Source organism: Mus musculus, chromosome 11, assembly GCF_000001635.26.
Source record: "Mus musculus strain C57BL/6J chromosome 11, GRCm38.p6 C57BL/6J".
In the NCBI taxonomy this organism is placed as follows: domain Eukaryota; kingdom Metazoa; phylum Chordata; class Mammalia; order Rodentia; family Muridae; genus Mus; species Mus musculus.
Window position 1 is genome coordinate 5,183,563 of NC_000077.6, and position 21,546 is coordinate 5,205,108.

General features: G+C 51.8%; 1 protein-coding gene and 1 pseudogene across 2 annotated transcripts in view; one reads left to right on the forward strand and one right to left on the reverse strand.

Annotated features, from left to right (window-relative positions):
- Gm18478 (predicted gene, 18478) lies at positions 4,301-4,905 on the forward strand (annotated as a pseudogene).
- Kremen1 (kringle containing transmembrane protein 1) overlaps positions 7,989-21,546 on the reverse strand; it is a 70,163-nt gene continuing 56,605 nt past the window's right edge. The window contains exons 6-9 of one of the 2 annotated variants that reach the window (XM_006514912.4): positions 18,135-18,467; positions 15,991-16,149; positions 14,748-14,832; positions 7,989-11,559 (exon numbers count right to left, since the gene is read on the reverse strand). In XM_006514912.4, the coding sequence (XP_006514975.1) occupies positions 11,391-11,559; positions 14,748-14,832; positions 15,991-16,149; positions 18,135-18,467 (746 nt within the window). In that variant the 3' untranslated portion in view covers positions 7,989-11,390. Of the gene's footprint in view, positions 11,560-14,747; positions 14,833-15,939; positions 16,150-18,134; positions 18,468-21,546 lie in introns of both variants that reach the window. The other variant, NM_032396.3, reaches the window with a different exon arrangement.

A 21,546-nucleotide genomic window follows, 5' to 3' on the forward strand; every position in this document is an offset into this window, starting at 1 on the left:
CACAGACATGCACGCAGGCAAGACACCAGTGCACATGAAACTTTTAAAAGACTGGGTGTGTTGGTGCACACCTTTGATCCCAGCACTTAGGAGGGAGACAGAAACAGGCAAATCTTTGAGTTCAAGGCCAGCCTGGTCTAGAGAGTGAGTTCCAGGACAACCAGACCACACAGAGAAACCCTGTCTCAAACAAACAAACAAACAAACAAACAAACAAACAAAATCAGAAAAAGAAAAAGCACAGGTATTGCCTGCAGCGGCCAAGTTAAATATGAGGTATTCCATTGACTAACAGGGCGTAATCTGGGATTGAACTCACGTCTTTTCTCAGCCTCCCAAATGTAGGGATTTCTGGTGCACCACATGAGGCTGTGCTCAACCAATTTACCACATGGGCAGTGGCGTGGGGGTGGGAGGCGCTCAGGGGCTGGAAGAGAAGGTCACTTGACTGGAGTCTGGGAACCAGCGGTAGCAGCAGACCCTCGAGTCTAGGTCCGCAGTCATGTGTCTCTGGTAGGAAATCCCTGGTTTCCCTGGCAGAAGAAGGTGATTTGGCTAATGTTACACGCACAAGGTGTGACATCAAGCCCATGTCCTGCACTCTTCAGCTCTGCTTTGTCCCCAGTCATAGACTCAGACTAGGAGAGTTTCTGGGAGGGAGAGTCCCAGCCTTAGCAAATAACCAAAAATGGAGAGGGCCCTGTGGTTAATCCCGCCGTGCCTCACCCACTAACAGACTAACAGACTGGAGGGGTCTCTGCGTGGGAAGGAAATGATTTTAACCCAGGGCTTGGCTGGGAGGCTCTGGGGGCGGAGTCCAACTCACGGGTATTAGAAGAGGGAAACAAAGAATTGCTGAGGATGGCAAACTGGTTATAATTAAAAGAACCTGGGTTCTGGAAAACAGTGTGGGGCGGCCAGCTGTCCTGGGTCTGGGTTCCTGCTTGGAGCTGGGGGTGGGGCGGGAACAGACAACCCCAAGAGCCAGCTGCCCTAGCTGCTGGGCAGACCCCTGAGGAGAGACCGAGGCAGAGCAGACTGTGGGAGGAGAGCCTCTCTCCTTAGGGCTCTCTCGGGCCAGGATGCACAGGAAGGCACGAGTGCGTGTGTGCGTGCGTGTGTGTGTGTGTGTGTGTGCGTGCGTGCGTGCGTGTGTGTGTGTGTGTGTGCGCGCGCGTGTGTGTGTGTGTGTGTGTGTGTGTGTGTGTGTGTGCGCGTGTGTGTGTGTGTGTGTGTGTGTGTGTTGGGGGTGGGGGGGTCCCCTCAGCTCCCCGCTCTATTGCTCCTTCCCATTTCCCACAACCCAGACTCAGCCATGCTGTCTCTCAGGAAACCAAGCAGGCTGGAGGATGGGTCAGGCCTGATTCTAGTGCTTCATGGATGAGATATTTAAACTCTCAGAGCCATGTTTCTCCCATCTGAGTGGGGACAGAAACAAGACCTAATCCGTGCAGTTGCCGCAGGGATTAAGTAGTGAACAGCAGGGTTGCGAGCAAGCAAAGGCCTGTGGGTGTGGGCAGGCGCCTGCTATTGCATGGCTCCTGGGTGGAGGACTCTCACATGTGCTTCACTATTGGGGGGCAAAAGTCAACACAGTAGCTTATGATATCATCTAAGTTTTGGAAAATTGAAGTTTCTTTTTGAAAATGTTCTGTGCGCACGCGTGCGCACACACGCACACACACACACACACACATACACACACACACACACACACACACACACGCGCGCGAGCGCGCACACACTCGTATGCACATGCATGTGGAGGCCAGAGGACAAGTTTTGGGAGTTCATGGGTTCTGCATATTGACATTAGGTGCCAGGCTTGCGTGGCAAGCACTTTTACCCGCTTGTCATCTTGCTGGTGGAAATTTTGGTGGCCATCTTATTATTACATTTAAAATGTTATTACACTTACGGGGGCGGGGTGCACGGGCACACCATGGAACTTATGTCTGTGTGGGTAGAGGACAGCCTGTGGGGACTGCTGCTCCCTTTTTCCCATGTGGCTCCCAGGACTGTCAGGTGTGGGACAAGCGCTTTTACTCGCTGAGGTGCTTGTCTTTCATTACAACATCCAGGAGGCAGAGGCAGGCCGATGCCTGTGAGTTCGAGGCCAGCCTTGTCTACAGAGTGAGTTCGAGGACAGCCAGGGCTACACAGAGAAACCCTGTCTCCCCAAACAAGCACACTCCTGAACACCGGCCACCGGGTGGGCTCAGTAGGTGAGTGCAGAAAGTGAGCGACATTCTGCGTGACTAGGTGTTGCTGACATCCACGTGGCCATGCCAAGGACCCCAGTGCCTTAGCTCCATGGAGTAGAAGGCCTTCTGCGGCAAGAAGGCTCACAGGGACCCAAAGCCTTCCTCAGGTCAAGGGTGAATGTTGACAATATGCACAGAAAATGTCTACGTAGCATTCTCTGCCCGGCTGCTTACAGCCTGCAGCCAGCTCCCCTACAGAGCCTGCTCCTACAGAGATGAACTAAATCTGCCTCCTCATTCAGTTGTACATCATAAACCCTGCCTCCTTATTTAGTTCTGTGTAATAATTCCACTTCTTGATCAGCTGTATATAATAACCTCACCTCCTGTTCAGCTGTGTATATCCCTGCCTCCTGTTCAGCTGTATACAATATCCCTGCCTCCCGTTCAGCTGTATACAATATCCCTGCCTCCCGTTCAGCTGTATACAATATCCCTGCCTCCCGTTCAGCTGTATACAATATCCCTGCCTCCCGTTCAGCTGTATACAATATCCCTGCCTCCCGTTCAGCTGTATACAATATCCCTGCCTCCCGTTCAGCTGTATACAATATCCCTGCCTCCCGTTCAGCTGTATACAATATCCCTGCCTCCCGTTCAGCTGTATACAATATCCCTGCCTCCCGTTCAGCTGTATACAATATCCCTGCCTCCCGTTCAGCTGTATACAATATCCCTGCCTCCCGTTCAGCTGTATACAATATCCCTGCCTCCCGTTCAGCTGTATACAATATCCCTGCCTCCCGTTCAGCTGTATACAATATCCCTGCCTCCCGTTCAGCTGTATACAATATCCCTGCCTCCTGTTCAGCTGTATACAATAACCCTGCCTCCGGCTCAAATGTGTATTGTAAACATGCTGAGCTGCTGGGGTGCCTTGGCTTCTCCAGCAGACAGTCCAGTCCATCTGACCCCAGCTTTTCTTTTTCATACATTTATCTGCATGTCTTCATTCCCTTGATTCCCCTAGTCACAGCCCTTTGACCCAAGCTGTGTGGAACAAAACAAGTAAAAGCATTTGTCACCAAAGCCCGATGACCTAAATTCAATGCCCAGAACCCATGTACAGGAGGAAGAAGAGACCTGAGTACATCAAGCTGCCCTCGGAGCTCCACATGTGCACTGTGGCAGTGTCCCCCCAAATAATGTTTCTTACTTTGAAATTTTGAAATATATTAAATAATGAAATATTTAGTATTTGGCTACTTAGTAAAAAGCTTGCTGTGCCCCAAGTGGGAATGGTCTGTCAGATGTATCCATGCTCACCGTCACCCCATTTGTCTTGATTTACTGAAGAGATAAATCACAAGGCTACAGTCTATGGAAGGGCTTCCTCATGTCTGTCCCTCTAGGGTTGTCATGCAAAGTCCTGTGGGTGGGAAAGGAGCTGTACACATTCATACGATTCTTAAAAAACAAAACAAAACCAAAAACCAAAACAAACAAACGAAAAAAAATCAACCCACTTTGTGTATAGGGGTGTTTTGTTTGCATGTATGTTGTGTACCACATGGGTACACATGTGTGTTTTGGAGCTAAAGTTACAGATGTCCGTGCCCAAGTCCTCTGCAAGAGCAAACCAGTGCTCTTAACTGCTAAGCTATCTCTGCAGCCCAGCCCCCCATCTGTTTCTTAAAGGAGTTCATGTCCTCAACTGAGGGAGGGGTCTAGGTTAGATTGCTTCATTGTCTCAGGCAAATGTGTCCACACTCTTCATGGGCTGTCTGTAGACATCTGTGATGCCGAGCTGTCCGGGACTCCTCTCCTCTGTTGGGGCTGAGAGGCAGAAGTACTTCAGGAGGAGGTGTCCAGTTCTGGAGCTAGTGGACCTCGACTGGATGCAGAACCCTGGCCATGACCTCCACTGCTTGATCCCGTCTTGAGATTGCTGGCTGCTGTAAAGAAGACTGATGTGTTTTTCATGTTAATCTGCTTGGGCAGCTCGGGCTTTGTTCCAACTAAGAACCTATAGGATTCTTGACATGCATCCTCGTTAAAGTAACACTGTCTTTAAACCCTTTGTGAGTTTAACGGCATTGCCAAAGGAAGACAAGGCAACCTGGAAGTCCATCTCCTTCCTTAACATCATCCTGGATAACGACTCACAATGCTGCAGTGTGGAAGCAGACAGCTTGGGATCCAGGAGGATCTGCAGACCCACATGTCCCTTCAAGGCAAGGCTATGGTGCTGACGGGTAAGAACACCGTGACGTGCGAGACCATCAGGAACATCTGGAAACCGAGGCAGCTCCAGAGAAACCTGCGGCATACCCAGAGACGTGGGCTTGTGTTCACTCGGGGACTTGCTGATGGCGAACAAAGTGGGAGCCAGGGAACCGGCACCCCTTTCTCTTTTGGGCTGATCACCCATCGGGTGTTTGACACTGGCAGCATCTATTGCTGCAGTGTTGACATCACAGAGCAGAGTCTGCACTCGCTTCCTGGAAGCTGTACACACCAATGCTAGTGCTTGCACACTGATTACCCAATCACTGCCTCAAGCCCATGTTCTATCATCAATAGATGCAGTTGGGTCCTGGCTTTGTTGACACCAAGGACACGTGCTGAAAAGGTCCAAGCCTTCTTAGCTGATTCATCTGGCCTTGTGACCGATGCTACCACTGCTGCTCCTGCTGCTGCTGTGTGCATTTAGTCTCTTCCCCAAAGCAGCCAACTCAGTCAGCCTTACATAAGCATGGAAGCAAAGGCTTACTTCTCTTTAAAAAGTTCCTATAAGGATTAAGAAAAAAATGACAGCCCCCTTCTACAATTCCGAGGTAGGATGCATGATCTTTGGAATCACACCTCGGACCTCAAGGGATACTTGTCAGCAGAAAATGATGTTCTTGTGGCTGGAGACTTTGGCTTGAAGGACATTTTTTGTTTTGTGTGCTTTGTCTGGTTTGACCTAAGAACCTTGGTGCCTCTGAAAGACGCTAGGCTGTAGGTCACCTTGGCCAGTGATAAAATGTCAAACAAACAAACAAAGAAAATAAGGCAGATCCAGTAGTCTGTGAAGTGTGCGACAGGACACTGGATGCACAGTAAGTACCATGGAGAATGATAGCTATGGCTACTGTTACCAGCAGACTGGACACACAGTAAGTACAGTGGAGAACATAGCTATGGCTATTGTTGCCATCAAACTGGACACACAGTAAGTACCTTGGAGAATGGTAGCTATGGCTACTGTTGCCATCAGACCAGCACATCCAGAAGCTTCTCCCCTCAGCTCACACAAGCTCTTAAAAAGCTGCTCCTGCATTTGGCTAAATCAGGTCTGAACAGCCCTGGCGGCTTCTACCACCTAAGATGTCACATGACCAGCACCCAGGACCATGCTATGTTTAGTGGGCAGAGTTAATGGTGGTAGCTGCTGTATTCTGGCCATGAGCGAGGATTCTGTAGCTTTGCTCCTGCAAAACCCTGTGTAATTTAGACCTTTCGGTGTTCTCCTGAGGACCTTTGGTCTCCAATCTCCTTTCCTTCTCAAGTCCTTCCTACTGAACCTCACTTCCCATCCCTGCCCCCACAGAGCTGACAGGTTCATTTCCCAGAGCGTCCTTGCAGCTGCCTGTCCTAGAGATGGGCTTCCATGTCCAATCCACTGTCCACCCCCAGTAGCAGGTGTAGGCCCATTCAGCGGGGGCCTAGGAGCTTAAGAGCAGCTGGAGACCAGAAATCAAGACTTGTAGCTGCAGGCAAGTGCTACTGCCCTGGAAACTGACATATCCTATTCCCAAAGTGTCCCCTTCAGCTGATCAAAAACATAACCCCGTAGGGACCCAACGCTGCCACGGAGGAACAAAGGCATCTCAGTTCTCTGAGCCCCAGAGTCTGCCTACAGTTTCAACACACATGGCCCACTTGGGAGAGGGGACATGGCCATGTGACTCTCAAGCTTGGAGACAAGGTCACCTTTGTCCAGCCTTTCCCCTGCACGGGAAGAGCCTTTGACTGCAGGACAAAGGATGAGACCGGAGCTACCCTGGTGATGGATCAGAGGCTGTGGGGATGTGTAACACAGCAGGTCAAGTCAGGTGGCTGCAAACTCCATTCAAACGGGCTTGCTGGTTGCTTCCTGCCATCTGATAATCCCAAATGGGTTCTCTGGGCAGGGCAGTTGCACATTCTCGACTCATTTATTTATTTTTCTGTCGCTGCAGTGTTGTCTGAAATCTACCAGCAAAGCCTCTTCATCTGCTCTCACTTTCTGCCGGTACAGATATTCTCCATCATGGAAGGACAGCAGTTCTAGGAAAACAGGAAAGCTCAGAAAGATAAACAGAACTGGCCTTTCGTGGTGTGGACACAAGGATGGAAGCAGTGTCCCCAGTAGGACGAAGTCGGGGAGGGGGTAGAATCTGGAGATGCCTCTGGGTTGCCTGCTGCACATACGTCCTCGTTGTGTGCCTCACTCTTCTGTCCCGTGACACACCAGGGGCTGGAAGTCTTTGTAGCCAAATAGCCAACAACCCTGTCCTGTTGATAGATAAAGTGGTCTACAGCTCGCACAGATGGCTGTGTGGATGTCTCCTTCCAGAACCGAGTGTAGTCAAAGTTCCCAAGGGTATGAAGTAGTGGTCAGATGCTGATATGGGAGGTGTGGGTCTGGGCTCAGGATCTTCCACATCTCAGGTGGTGGTGGAATCCTTTTGCTGAACTGGCTCCCCAAGAAAATCTGGCTGAGCTGAGACTCAACCAACCCCCAAGATTCTGGGATTGGGACTCAAAGGAGCAGCAGGCTGTGAGGGAGACTGTACCTTGGCTTTCAGGCTGCCTGGTTGGTAGGTTCCATGGTTTCTGGGAAAGCTCTGCCCTATCCTGGTCCTTTTTGTAATTTTTTTCTCCTGCCTCAATGGCTCAACACTGTCTTGGCAGCTTTTGGGGGCCACCTTCTACACTCACCCCAAGGGTCTTAGGATGTCAGTATGGAAGGGACTCTTCAGAGCAGACATCTGTCAGCTAGTTCTGCCTTGATGGCCCACACTGATATCACTGGAAATAGACCTCATCAGGGTTCTAGGCACCCATGACTTATATATTCCTTGGCAGAGTGGCCCTTCTCCTCCCCCAGACACCAAGGCCAGACCTTTTTTCTTAACCCCTAGGTGTATTCTAGAGTAAGAGCAACAGCTACCATTTAACTAATGATGTGCAGTAACCCAAGGCATCACACTAGCCTGTGTCAGACGGCATGACAGGCACAGGTGCCCCATGGGAAGTGGGCTCTGAATGTAACCCGAGCACTCAGGTCCATGTGTGTCTGACCTGGCTGACCTGGGCACGGCCAGCCTTTCCTTCCATGGGGCTGGTTTGGGGCATCTCCTGGTCCTGGCATCCCTTGCCTGGACCTAGGAACCCCCTTCTCCCTGGTCTGCTTGCCTTTGGTCTCCTCTCCCTGATGGGATTTTTCAGATGTCAGCCTCATTGGACCTCTTCAGAGTCCTCCTGTGTCACTCCTCCTGGCCTTACACTGGGGGACAGAAGAATCGGAACCTGGCTGGCTGAGTACAGCCAACGCTCCGACTACCAACCGCCGCTGCCGCCACCGCCTCGCGGAGACATCTTTTCCTTGTTGGCACAATAGAGACCATGGAAAAGCATTGCTTACTTAAGGAGAGGGTTGGAAAGGGCTTGGTAGCACAGTGACTGGGGAAGCTGAGGGGGGGAGGAATGTTTGGACCCAAGAGTTTGGAAAAATGACAGCCTGGCCTCACCACGGTTTCTACAACAATGAGAATATTTATTTTCTTCAAACAGTAAAAATAACATTTTCTCTCTTTTGTAAAAGTTAAGTACCATCACATTCCATTTTCTTAAATAACAAAATCCTAAAAATATATATTAAATTGTATACAGTGTGTCACACTTCATTTTATATTTTAAAATACATGATGTTTCTATCTTATTCTCAAAGTTGCATATTAAGAGCATATTTACAAATAAAGCCTTGTTGTCCAAAGTCATATCCCTGCTGGAGGGTGAGATTGGAAATGGGAAGGTCTTGCTGCTATGAAGGTGGCGGGGATGGCAGCTCCCTCGCTGGATCTACACCTTCGGCCACCTCCCTCTAAGGTGAGAGATCCCCTTCCACTTGTTTGCTCTGCCCCACTCAGCCTGGGCCAGTGTGCTCAGCTCCAGCTTGGCAAGACAGGAGCCCGTGTGAGGCCCCCAGGTTCTGTTGGCAGACCAGGGTGGGGGTGCAGCCAGCATCCCCACCCCCCACTCCCAGCCAGAGCAGCCAGAGCTAAGTGACCTGGAGGTAGAAGAGGACAGTAAACAGAGACACAAAGGGACCAATCGGAGGTTAGCAGTTCCCAGGGCGGTACCCAAAGCAGACCTCAGACATCAAACAGGACACTCCACAGGAGAGGAGCCAGGGAACCATGGAGGCTTGTGGACTTGGCTCGGGAGACTTGTGTGGCCCCTGCAGAGGCTGACAGAGTCTGGAGGCCATCCACTTCTAAGTGCTCTTGAAGGTCAAGTGTAGTCAGTCTGTCCCTGGCAACAGCCGGCGCGAGCTCTGATAGTGTCAGGCCAGCGGATGATGAGGAGCATCAGGTGGGGTCCCTCCTGGGATGACAGTGAGCCGTGGGGTGGCACCTGGCCCAGGCACATCCCATGGGCTGGCCCACAGGCCAGGACAGCTGTACCCGCCAGAGCTTTGATCTTCAAGAGCTTTTGGCTGAGGAGTCTGAAGCCAGAGCCCACATTTAGAGAAGTCCAGAGCTCTGTTCTCCTTGCTCACTTTAGGCAGCCGCAGCCCTATCCTTGCTGATGTGGGAGAGGATGAAGACCTCTTTCCTACTCTGTCTCTGCTTTGTAAGCAGTGTGACAGGAAGGGAGGGACATAGGGCACCTATGTTTTTAGCTGATGTCTCTGAGGGCTGCTCTTCTCCCTCGGCTTACCCCTATGCTCCAGGCAGGGTGTTACCAGCACAAAGGCCCTCTGTGACTGGCTGCCTACAGGTTCTAACAGACTGTGCCTGTCATTTCTGGAGGTCTGGCCTGGGTGATTTACAGCCCTTCCTTCCCACTGTCCTCTGCTGTTGTTGGAGGTGGGTTAGTTTTCCTTATGTGTCCCTACCCCCCAAGAGAGAAGGTGGGCCCTGCAGTGTTGGGCTGTGCCAGGCCCACAGCAAAAGGAGCGTGGGCACATCCACCGCCCTTCCTGGGGACACCAATGCTGAGCCGCAGCTGCCACCACACTGGGGCTTGCTTCCTGTGTCCGAGATAGGAAGAGACAGGTGAGTGGTGGCTTAGAGGAAGCCTGGGGCCAGTGCTCTGAGCTGAAAAAATGTCCTGGCCTGCTATGAGCCTTCCCTGGTTAAGAACCCATATCCTTTATGCACTACGCACATGGCACTCTGTGACTCAACACTTGGTCTCAGGGGAGTCCTGCAAACGCTATGGACAGCCTAGAGTGGAACCTGCTCCTGTCAGTCTATTTCCAGTGGTCTTCTTATGTAGTGGGCCTGTCTTCACATCCAGGAGCCTGTAGCCTTTCCCAGATCAAATGAGATGATGACCCCCTAGCTTAGTACCCCTGTAGGCCTCCCATAGGAGCTGAGCCAGCAGCCAGCCCACTGTAGACTCTGGTGTCCTCTGGTTGACTCATCAGCTCAGGTCACTGCCTCGTCAGTACTCCTGCTGCCTCTCCCTGATCCCCAGATGGCCCCAGACAGTCCTGGGGAGCAGCAGCTAGAGGAGAGGCCTCAATGGCAGTGACTGAGAGACTCGGGGAAGGTTAGCATGGTGTTCCAGGAGGGTACCCAGGAGAGCAGAGGCTCAAGGGCTGGCAGGAGAGTGACCAAGGTCTACCTTCAGGGCACAGCTGCTGCTGACAAAGGCCACTTCCAGACTGCAGGACTTCTCAGTCGGGGATGGCCCTTCCTCTCCCAACTGCAGCTGGGTCTCTCAATCTTGCAGCTTTTCCTGGGAGGATCTCCAGTTCCCAAGCCTGACCTTTTCCTGCCTCCCTGTCTGGGGGACAATGAGCAAGACCAGAGCCCTTACTCCTACTCTGCTCCCATGATAAGGGACAAAGGACAAAACTCGCGGTAGTTTTGATCTGCTTTTAAAATGATGACACCTCACGTAGGAACCACAGATGCTGCCCGCATGCTATGGTGCAGTCTTTTTCTCTCCCACCTTCTGATAGTGCTGGGATAGAACCTAGGGTCCGATGTATACAAAGCAAGCTCTTGATCGCTGAGTTACAGCCCCAGCTCTGTGCTACAGCCCCAGCTCTAGGCTACAGCCCCAGCTCTGTGCTACAGCCCCAGCTCTGTGCTACAGCCCCAGCTCTAGGCTACAGCCCCAGCTCTGTGCTACAGCCCCAGCTCTAGGCTACAGCCCCAGCTCTGTGCTACAGCCCCAGCTCTAGGCTACAGCCCCAGCTCTAGGCTACAGCCCCAGCTCTAGGCTACAGGCTTGGGCTGAGGACAGGAAGACAGGCTGAATTCTGATTCCACAGGATTGGCAACTACTTGAGGGCTAGGCTAGTTAAGTCTAGTATCCAGGAAGTTCACTGTGTCTGTTCCATGGACAAACAGATGGACCAATCCTCAGGCTTGCCCCATTGGTCAGTGGGTACTAAAAAGAACCCTCTAGAAAGATGACATCTGGTGTGGCCCTGCTCTCAGTCCCCTCGGACTAGATGACACATGGTAGTTGGCAGCAGAGAAAGCTCCAAGCCTACACTGGGCCTCTGGGCCTCTAGGGCGCCAATGCCACTCTTAGTGGGGAACCAGGCCAGCCTAGAAAACCTGACAGTTCTTTCAGTCTGGCTCTATTGCAAACTGTAAAGACAGGGGAAACCGATCTGTATGTGGACAAAACAGAGAAGAAGCAAGAAAACTCATCCTACACTATACCTCCCCACCACCCAAGAGTCTTCTGGAGTCAGGTCCAGCTGTGTCCTGTCAGCCTGGGCCTGTCTTACCATCCCCAGCAGAGCAGCCAGGCTGGTACATGTGATGGAGGATCCCAGGCTGGGCTGCCTCTAAAGCAGGGTGCTCCCAAAAGAGATGGTGGTGAATGGGAAGGCAGGGAACTCATCAGAGGAGAACTCAGGGGAGCAAACTCGAGCTTGGAGCGGAGCCTCTCATGCAGGCGTGGGCTTCAGTCACTCACGAGGGGATTGCGGTCATCTTGTTGACTCTGACCCTTGAGCTTCTTCTTAAAGATGGAGATTGTAGTGGAAGGTTCATAGAAAATGGTCCAGATATCTCCAGAAGCCCCAGGCTGACGACAGTCCCTAAGGTCTCCTGATGCAGGGACTCGATGAGATCTGTCAAACAAAAACAGTTTTCCAGTAGACCTAAAGAAAGCACTCAAATAGCCTCCTCATGAGGCTCCTGGACCTGTGACACTGCCTGTGGAGCTAGCCCTGGGAAGGGTGTTGGCTGCCTCAGAGACTTAAGATGAAGGCTGGGTGTGATGATGCACACACGTAACTCCTGGAGCTCAGGAGGGGAGGCAGGCAGATCTATGAGTTTGAGGCCAGCCTGGTCTACATAGTGAGTTCCAGGACAGCCAGGGCTATGTAGTAAGACCCAGTCTTAACCAACCAACCAACCAACCAACCAACCAACCAACCAACCAACCAACCAACCACAGCTAAGGATGAACTATGTGGGCTGTGGAGACGTGTCCTTCGGGCATAGAGGCTGGCAGGGCAGAGTGCTCCTTGTGGTAACAAGGGAATTTCTGTCAAAATAATTCAAAGCTGGAAAGGCTGTTTTAGGAGATTATGAATTTTCAAATATTCTTTTGCTTTCCTTCCTCTTTTTCCTCCTCCTCCCCCAATAAAAGAATACCACCTACCAATGCCGTTTACCTAGAAGCTCGCCTATCTATCGGGGTAAGGGAAAGTTCTGTTTGAAGCAGCGAGCCCTGACATCAGGTCTGCTCCTAGCCCATCCTTCTCTTCCCCTCCTGTCAGGGGCAGGGAAGCTGAGGAGGGCTTCCAGTGTAGAGAGGAGTCAGGCGTGTGCATTAGGGCCTCAGGCCTGCTTCAGCCTACCCTGAGACACTGTGCCCTGAGGGACTTGCTTGGATGTGAGCTGTGACATTAAAACACACATTGGTTCTCTGAAGGTGCAGGTTCTACGTGTGTGAGAACAGCCAAGCACAGGTGGAAAGCCTTGAAAAGAAGGCCCGTCTGTGCTGACACGTCCGGACACCTCTCCTCTCCATCATTCACTGACACCACACAGTGCTGGCTACTGTGAGAGGCGCAGACATGCTCGAGAGTTTACACCCTACAGGAAGACGCGTGTCACAGCGCCATTTTACAGAATGCGGTTGAGGAGGCAGCATCCATGTGGTATTCTGAAACTGACACTCTTCCCCACACTTCACTCTGTCTGTCTGTCTGTCTGAAAGGTGAGTTCAGCCAACAACAATAAGGACATTATTTCTACTGAAAAAGTTCAGAGAGGAGCCGGGAAGGTCAGCAGTGTGGTCACAGCCACTCTCTGTGTAAACATATGTGGCAGAGGCCAGTGAGGCCAGGAGAGGAGGCCTGCGATCAGGAAGGTCTGTGAGTGGGAGTGGAGAGGGCACAAGCTCTCCAGGCACATAGACAACACCGTCAGGAGACTGCCTTGCCGGGAAGGCAGTGCACTCTGAGTTAGTGCTTTCTCCAATTTTGTTAGAACTGAAAGATAATGCTACAAGTTAGTTTCTGTTTTTAGTTAGCTGTAAGTTTCCTTTTTGTTGAGATAGGTTTTGGTTTTTGTGTTCTTATTTTGTGTCACTTTGTAGCCCAGGGATTTATTAAGTTAAAAAGGCTGGTCTCGAACCAGTGAACATAATTATTCTAAACATTTAGTCACCGGTGGGGGAGGGGCTCGTGGGCCACAGCCTCACCCAGGGGAGCTAAAGGCAGGCAAGGGCTGTTGGAGGAGTGGAAGCCTTTGTCTTCAGTGGTGAGCTGCTCACACTCCAGTGAACAGGCAGTGAGCGACTGTAGCAACACTCCTGTCTGCCTACTGAGTAGGGACAGCACAGGCAGGAGCTACTGTACCCAGCAGAAACAGGGACTTGATAAGTTGCCCACATTGGTCTCAGTCATAACCTTCCGCCTCAACTTTTTAAGTAGCTAGGATTCCAGGGGTATGCTACTGAGCACGGCTTAAACGTATGTGTAAAAATAATGTGTACTTCCTGGCACACTGGGGACAAGACAGAGTTTAGGCATACACTGGCCAACAGCCTCCGACGACAACAGGGGCAGCACAGGGAGGGAACCTATGGCCCAGGAGTGAGATCAGGGCCGGGCACGTGCAAGCCCACAGGGCCCTGTGTATCAAGCGGTGGTGAGTGATGCAAGAGCACAGGGTGTCATGCTGCAGTGAGCCTAGACTCCATAGCAGACAGTATGACTGCAGAGCCCATGGCTTGTCAAGTGCTGAGAACACATGACTGCTACAAGCTCAGCCTTAAAATGGACATAGCCCTCACCCCTCCAAAGCTCAGGACACAAGGGCCAGGCGATGGGAAATGCTGGCCAGTGGGTATGACATGGCGTTGGCACTCAGGAATTCATGGCAGCTGTGGCTGCCCACATAGGGTCTGTATAAGACTGAATGATTCCAAACATTTAGTCACAGGTGGGGGAGGGGCTGGTGGGCCACAGCCTCACCCAGGGGAGCAATGGCAGTCCAGGGCTGTTGGAGGAGCACAAACCATTGTCTTCAGGAGTGGAGCCAGCCATGGGGAGTTGCTAACGCTCCAGGGAACAGCTCCACACTCATGCCCATGTGGGCAGCCCAAGTAAAAACAAAAACAAGACAGAAAGACACGGGAGTGGGATGGGGGCCTGGTGGGGGTGACAGGAACGGGAGGGGAGAGGAGAGGAGAAGAATGGGGTGATTGTGACCAACACACTATGTACATGTATGGGACTGTGAAAAATAAACTGATAAAATTCCTAAGCACTAATTGAAATGCTGAAATTATCTTTGTAAGACTTCCTTGGTTTCTAGAGGCATTAAGAAAAATGCATGGGCCAGAAGGTTGTGGCGCACGCCTTTAATCTCAGCACTCAGGAGGCAGAGGCAGGCGGATCTCTATGATTTTGGTCTATGTCTACAGAGTGAGTTGCAGGACAGCCAGGGCTACACACAGAGAAGCCCTCTCTTGAAAGAAAGGAGAGAGAGAGAGAGAGAGAGAGAGGGAGAGAGAGAGAGAGGGAGAGAGAGAGAGGTGCATGTACTGTCTTAGGAAGCTAGAGTTCTAAATACAGCAGTATGTTTTTCACCTTTCCTGAAACTGAGTGTACTGGACACAGCTTCCTCAGCCTCAGTGCAATTGGCCCTGTCTCCTGTCTCTCCTGGAAGGAGCTGCAGTGTTCTCTGCCTTGTACTGCCTGGGACTCAGCCTCTGGAATCCTGTTCTGATGTTAAACCGTCCCCAGACAGATGAGGAGAATATAGAGGAAAGACACCGCTCTCCCGTGGCACTGGTACTCACTTAAATGTGACATGCAGAAGAATCTTTGCGACAACTGCTGTGACTGTGAGGATGAGGAGGGTCGCCAGGCCGTACACAGTCCATCCTGTAAGTGCAAAGCAGAGTTCACCAGACTTGCCTTCATTTTCAAAGGAGACGGGCAGCTCAGGGGGCAGAACTGGCTCTGGGGACCCTGCAGGTGGGAGCAGCCAGTAAACCTGCAGCAGGAGCAACTCAGAGATGAGCTCTGGTAAGACCTGGACACTAGAGTTGGGGTCCACAGGGGTTCGGTAAATCTGTCTGCCACTGGAACTCAGCAGTGAATGACTTAGACGTCTTTGGGTCCTAGTTTTCTCATCTGAGCAATGAGAAGCGAGACCTGTGAAACCCTACTAGAATCCACAGCCAAACGTTGCTGGGCTGGAGAGGCCTCTCCTCCGCTTTCCATGGTGAGACCTTCAGAGGTGAGGGAGCAGTGTGAAGAGTTCTAGACCAGATTACAGATGGCAGTCCTCCTCAGTGCACCAGTTCCCTCAGGGAGGATTTGTGCAGCCAACCACACTAGCTTGACCAGAGAAGAGCATGGCCCAGACAATCCCCTGCACCGCTTCTCTTCAAAGCTCTCGGCACTCCTAGCCTTTGGCAGGGCTTCTGGCTTCCCTCCTCCCACTGGTAACCCATAGGAAACATGCACAGTACTGTCCTAGCATCTGTGTGCACTTCACCCTGCAGAAGGGGAGCGATGCCTGGCCTTATGCTGCACACAACTTGGAGACCAGGCTTGTATTTGCAGACAAGAGAAGGGCAGGGCTTTGTCTGGCTCAGTGCATGGCTCACTGTTTAGTACAGTGCACGGCACCTTGGGAGGAATTCTGTATGTTCTGGGTTCACCTCCCCCTCCCCATTGTGCATGTTGTACCCCCGAGCCGACCGCCAGCCTCTTCACACCTGAGTCAGCGTATTTGGGAAGCTTTACTCAGGGCTCTAGAAAGATGCTCTCATGAGGCATCTTTTATGACAAAGAGATCATCTTAGCTGCTGATCACAGTTACCAAAGGCACACAGAAGCCATCTTTGGAAGGGAGCTATGCTAATGAGGGTATTTCTCTCAAAGGCCATTCAGACTAGAGGTTGCAGGGCCAATATCCCAACATGTGTCTGCAGGGGAAGCACCCACAAGCACCTTTGTTTCTGTAAGTATTGAAAGAACTACCTTCCACTCTGTGGCTGTTGGCCCCAACTGACGGTGCCCAGGAATGGCTACCTGGGGCAGTCTGCGGAGGGTGGCTGGGGCTGGGGGTGATGACATAGAGGACTTTGGAGGAGTGGGCAGCGCTGACACTGAGGTTGGCTTGCTCGGTGATCACCTCTGCCAGGGTCTGGTTGACAGCAGGTCTCTCCTGTGGCGGTTCCTCCTTGGTGGCTAAGAGAGCAAAAGGATTAACCAAAGCTGGGGACAGTGGCAGCAAGGAGGGGTCCTCTGAGTGGGAGGAGGCCTTTTCTCTTTCTCCGTGTGAGAGAGGGTGTTTAGCATGTGCGTAGGGTACACACGTGGGGAACATGGAAATGCGGAAGCACATGTGGGACTCATCTGTTTTTTTTTTTTTTTTTTTCCATGCCATGTGGTTGCTGGGATTTGAACTCAGGACCTTTGGAAGAGCAGTTGGTGCTCTTAACCACTGAGCCATCTCTCCAGCCCAGGACTCATCTGTGAACACCCCTCCATGTGACTCAGTGAGGCAGTCTAACTCCTCAGTTTGGCAAGTTCTAGGAATCCCATCTCCACCTTCCAAGGCTGGAAGTGGATGTGGGCCATCACGCCCACTCAGAATTTATCTGCATTCCAGGGCTCCACACTCTACTCCTTACGCCTGCTCAGCAAGCACCCAGCCACTGAACTTAGCAAGCACCCAGCTACTGAACTCAGCAAGCACCCAGCTACTGAACTCAGCAAGCACCTAGCCACTGAACTCAGCAAGCACCCAGTCACTGAACTCAGCAAGCACCCAGTCACTGAACTCAGCAAGCACCCAGCTACTGAACTCAGCAAGCACCCAGTCACTGAACTCAGCAAGCACCCAGCCACTGAACTCAGCAAGCACCCAGCCACTGAACTCAGCAAGCACCCAGCTACTGAACTCAGCAAGCACCCAGTCACTGAACTCAGCAAGCACCCAGCTACTGAACTCAGCAAGCACCCAGTCACTGAACTCAGCAAGCACCCAGCTACTGAACTCAGCAAGCACCCAGTCACTGAACTCAGCAAGCACCCAGCTACTGAACTCAGCAAGCACCCAGCCACTGAACTCAGCAAGCACCCAGCCACTGAACTCAGCAAGCACCCAGCCACTGAACTCAGCAAGCACCCAGCCACTGAACTTTTTGAACTTCCTTCTTTTTGAGACAGGTCTCTTATAGCCCAGGCTGGCCTCCAGCTATGTAGCTGAGGATGGCCCTGAATTGTTAACCTTCCAGCTTCTGCTCTCCTCGAGCTAGTCTTACGGGTGTGTGGCATTACTCCTGGTGATTTAACACAGTTACCTCGGCTGCGCTCTGCTGGGGCAGAAGGAGAGGCTGCTGAGCCTGGGGTTGAGACTTCAGATACTGGGAAGCCGCTTTGTTTTCCCGGCTTTGTGCTTGCAGGACCCCCTTGTCATGGCAAACCTCATTCCACCTGCTCTAGTCTGTCTCACTTCCTGCGGCCCACCACCCACACTTTTTAAAGTTTTGCGGTCCGATACCTGTGCTCAGAGGCTAGCAAAGGCTCCTGTTAGAGGGGCAGAGTGCGTGTTTCTGAGGAACGACGGTAGATTAGTCTGCAGGACTGGTTGGGCTGTCTAGGAGCAGTAGGATGGATGAATGACCACGTGGGAGCCTTCCAGTTCCGTCCCTCACCTCCTTCTTTATCTATCCATGTAGTTGTCTACACAACTGCCACTAAAACTACTAACACGAGCCTGAGGAGATGGCCCTGTGGCCTGCTCTGTCAGAGGACCTGAGTTTGGTTCCCAGCATCCACGCCATGACAGACTGTTCACAACTGCGTGTCGGTAATTTGATGCCCTCTTCTAGCTCCTGAAGCACCCCCACACACGTGGTGTAAGGTATACACTCACATAGTCATAAATAGAATCTAAATTAAATAAATAAAATTATTAAAATAGTGAAACTGAAGTATAAACCAATTGTACACTGGAAGGTGGGGTGTCATGCACTGGAAGGTGGGGTGTCATGCACTAGAAGGTAGGGTGTTGTGTGATGATATGTGGGGGATGAATTAATGTTGAAATGATCTGTAGCTGAGTCAGGAGGACCAAGTGTGCCCCCCAAGATCCAATTTAGGCTTGAAAGCGCTGGCAAGGAAGAGAAGGCAGGGCACCTATGCCCCCAGAGACAAGGACATCTTACCTTGGTACAACACAGCAAATCCCTGGGCCTGATTGATGCGATCAGAGAAGAAATACAAAATGACAAAATCCAGAGAGACATTGAAAGACAGAGGCGGGCGGCTCCTCCCACTGAGCCGGACCAGGACGCGGTGGGTGTAGCCGTCCAGCAGCTCCACCATGTCTGCAGAGTCCCTGATATCAAACAGGGTGAAGTTGAAATGGATGCGAGAGGCTCCTGGAACCCGGATGGTCCAGTAGCAGACTCTGCCAGTGGCGTAGGTGTCAGGGAAGTCAGGGGAGTACACCACGGCTGCCATGGCTGAGTAGTTCCCACCGCAGGCGCCCACGAGAGCTGCAGAAGAGAGACAGTGGGCCTGAGTCTCAGCCTGGGGCTCATCTCTAATCTGGACACAAACAAGCTCTTAGGAAATGTGATCTTACCAGGACATTGTTTCCAGCTACAAACCAGGCCATCCTGGGTTTTAGGATCAAATCACAGAATGAATCACTTAAACCCTGAACAAATGACTGCAGACTATTTGGTTTCCCCAGGAGACCTCAGCCTAGCGCAGGAGGAGAAGTGCAGCCCAGGCTGGGGTCTGGCTGGAGTCAGACAGTCTGCATTAAGGAGGCGCAGGGCCATGGGATCCTAGGGGCTGCACCTCATTCCCAGGCCTCCCCCTTGTTTTCCAGTTTAGGGCCACCACCTGCTGCTGTATCCCATGACACTGAGAAGACATCTGAGATGAAGTGCATGAAATGCTGGGACCTCTCAGCCGAGGAAAGGCTTTTGAAGAGGTGACGTCATAAAGGAAAGGCCCCGAGTCTCCTCAGGGTGTCCCGTTCCTTAGGGGTGCAGTGTTCGCACGAGAAGTCCACAAGGAGCTCTGGCCTGGAAGACCTGCTCTATAGGGATGCTCTCCTAGCATGTGTGACCACAGGCTGGATTTCCAAAAGCGCCCAAGGGGAAGGCAGGGTAAGAGCAGCCTCATGGTGCTCTGGGTCACCCACACGGTGTCTCGGCCATGATTTCTCAGGACTAGTGGTTTGGACTGGCAGGCTTTTAGAGCGGTTGGAAATGAAAGACTTCAGGAGGGAGTGTAGGAACAAGATTGAAAAGAAAGCTGTTATTTTTCAGTATTCAGATGGAACTCGGCCACACGCGTGCCAGGCAAGCACTCTTCCACTGAGCCACAGCTCCAGCAGGCTTTAGGAAAATTCTTCTCTAGCACACAGAAAAGCAATCAAAGTCTGCTGCTTTGCTGGCCCTGGTGGTGCAGGTCTGTAGTCCCAACTCCACGGAGGCTGAAGTCGCAGGATGTCAGTTCAAGACTGGGTCTCGAAAAACCAAAGGCTGGCAAGTGCTCGGTGGCAGGCTCTTCGCCTACCTTGTGAGCCCCTGGGAAGTGGCTTTTTCTTCCTAGTGATGAGGAAGCTCAAAATCAGAAGCTGAGGTCTCAAGACAACCAAGGGACATTATCAATGACAGTGGGGTCACAGAAATGGGCTCAACTGTGCCAGAGTCCAGAGGGAAGAGGTGACCACCACAGAGGCTGAGACAGCTGCATGGGAACGAGATCCTGGGGAGCAGTGAGCCTGGCTTCTCAGCTGAGCACAGGGTCTGACATACAGTGTGGCCGTCAGCTGAGAACACATGGAGCCTGACATAAAGTGGTAGCCGTGAGCCTGGCTTCTCAGCTGAGCACACACGGAGCCTGACATACAGTGGGGTTCACATTCACTTTTGAGCTCTTCTGCAAAGGCCTCCTCGTGCTGGCAAGAGTGACCAGTGTCCAGCAGCCAGCCAGAGTTCCCCTCTCAAAGGACCAAAGCCTCTAGTTGCTGGGCAGGGGGCGGGGGGCTGTTAACCCATTTCTCCCAGGGCCACTGGAGAGAGGCAGGTGTGACACGTTTGTGTCTGAGAGAGTAGGAGAACACTTCCTTAGGCACTGGTGAAGGCCAGCTCCTTCTGGGAGAAGAGCGAGAGCGGAAGACTTGGTGGCCCTTGGTGGCCGTCAGGCCTCCTTGCGAGAGAACAGGAGTCTCTTTCCCAAGTCCCATCAAAGGCCAAAGTGCATGGCTGCCAGGGGAAGAGCGAGAACCACTGACAACACCTCGTTCCCGTGGCTGGTGGCAAGTCCTACGCTGTAGATAGATAGGGGAACCAGTGACCCCCATGCCTCCCCTCAAACAGCACCAAATAGCAGACAGTGTCTGTCTCCCACAAGGGCAGGACATACAGGGACCTGTTCGAAGCTCAGCATGGAACAGGACACTAAGAAACCCACAGTGCCCCCTGCTCTACTCTAAGCACAGCTTCAGGATCAGGGAGCCTGAGGGCACCAAAGGGAATAACAGAAAAATAGCCCGAACTGAGGTCAGCTACAGACAGACAGACGGACCCCAGCCCAGTGCTCACTCAGCAAACTGAGGTTGGCTACAAACAGACGGACGGACCCCAGCCCAGTGCTCACACTCTGCAGGCCTCCAAAGTGTAAATGCTGTTTATGTTAGTGTCCACCATTCTCCCCAGTGTGTGGCATTAAACAGAATACCACAGCGCACACGTAAAAGCAAGAAAAAGTGGGGAAAGAAGCACTGCCAAGGAACAAAGCAACCCACAAAGCAAGACTTGAGAGCGACCGAGAGGTTGCGACTATCAGCTGTGGAGGCTGCAGGATGAATCCAGTACAGTTTATAGTGAGACGACCAGACACGGGAGCAGCCTGTGAATCTCAGAAGAGATGTGGAAATCACGAAAGTCAGTGAGCTAGGCAGGCTTGGTGCTTCATGTCTGTAAAACTAACAGAAGGTTAGAGGCAGGAGAATTAGACATTTAAGGCCAGCCTTGGCTACACAAAGTTTGAGGTCAGCCTTGTCTAAAAACTCAGAGGAGCCAAACGTTGGCACTGGAGAGAGGGCTCAGCAGTGAGGACGCACATGGCTCATGCAGGGGACCCAGTTCCCAGCACTCACGGCAGACACTCCACTGGGTCTGGCTTTCACTGGCATTGTACTCATGTGCATTTGTGTGGGGGTGGGGGAGGGTTACACACACACACACACACACACACACACACACACACACACACACACACGTAAAAATAAAGACATAATAAAATGTAAAATAAAAACACTAGACACTCTCAGGGATGAAGTATATGATTTATCTGCCGACTAAGTGCAGTGGTGGAAGAATCAATAAACTTGAAGACATGTCAATAAAACATGTTAGCCAAAATGAAACAGGGAGGACAGACCCAACCAAACAAAAAGAGCACCTGACAGCCACAGACGGCATCGAGTACATAACACATGTGCACGTGGCTGGAGCCTCACAAAGGAGTGAGAAAGGAGACGGGTAGAAGAGTTATTTGATGAGAACATTCCAAAGCCAATGTAAAAGGGCACCACAGATCTACAAATCTCAG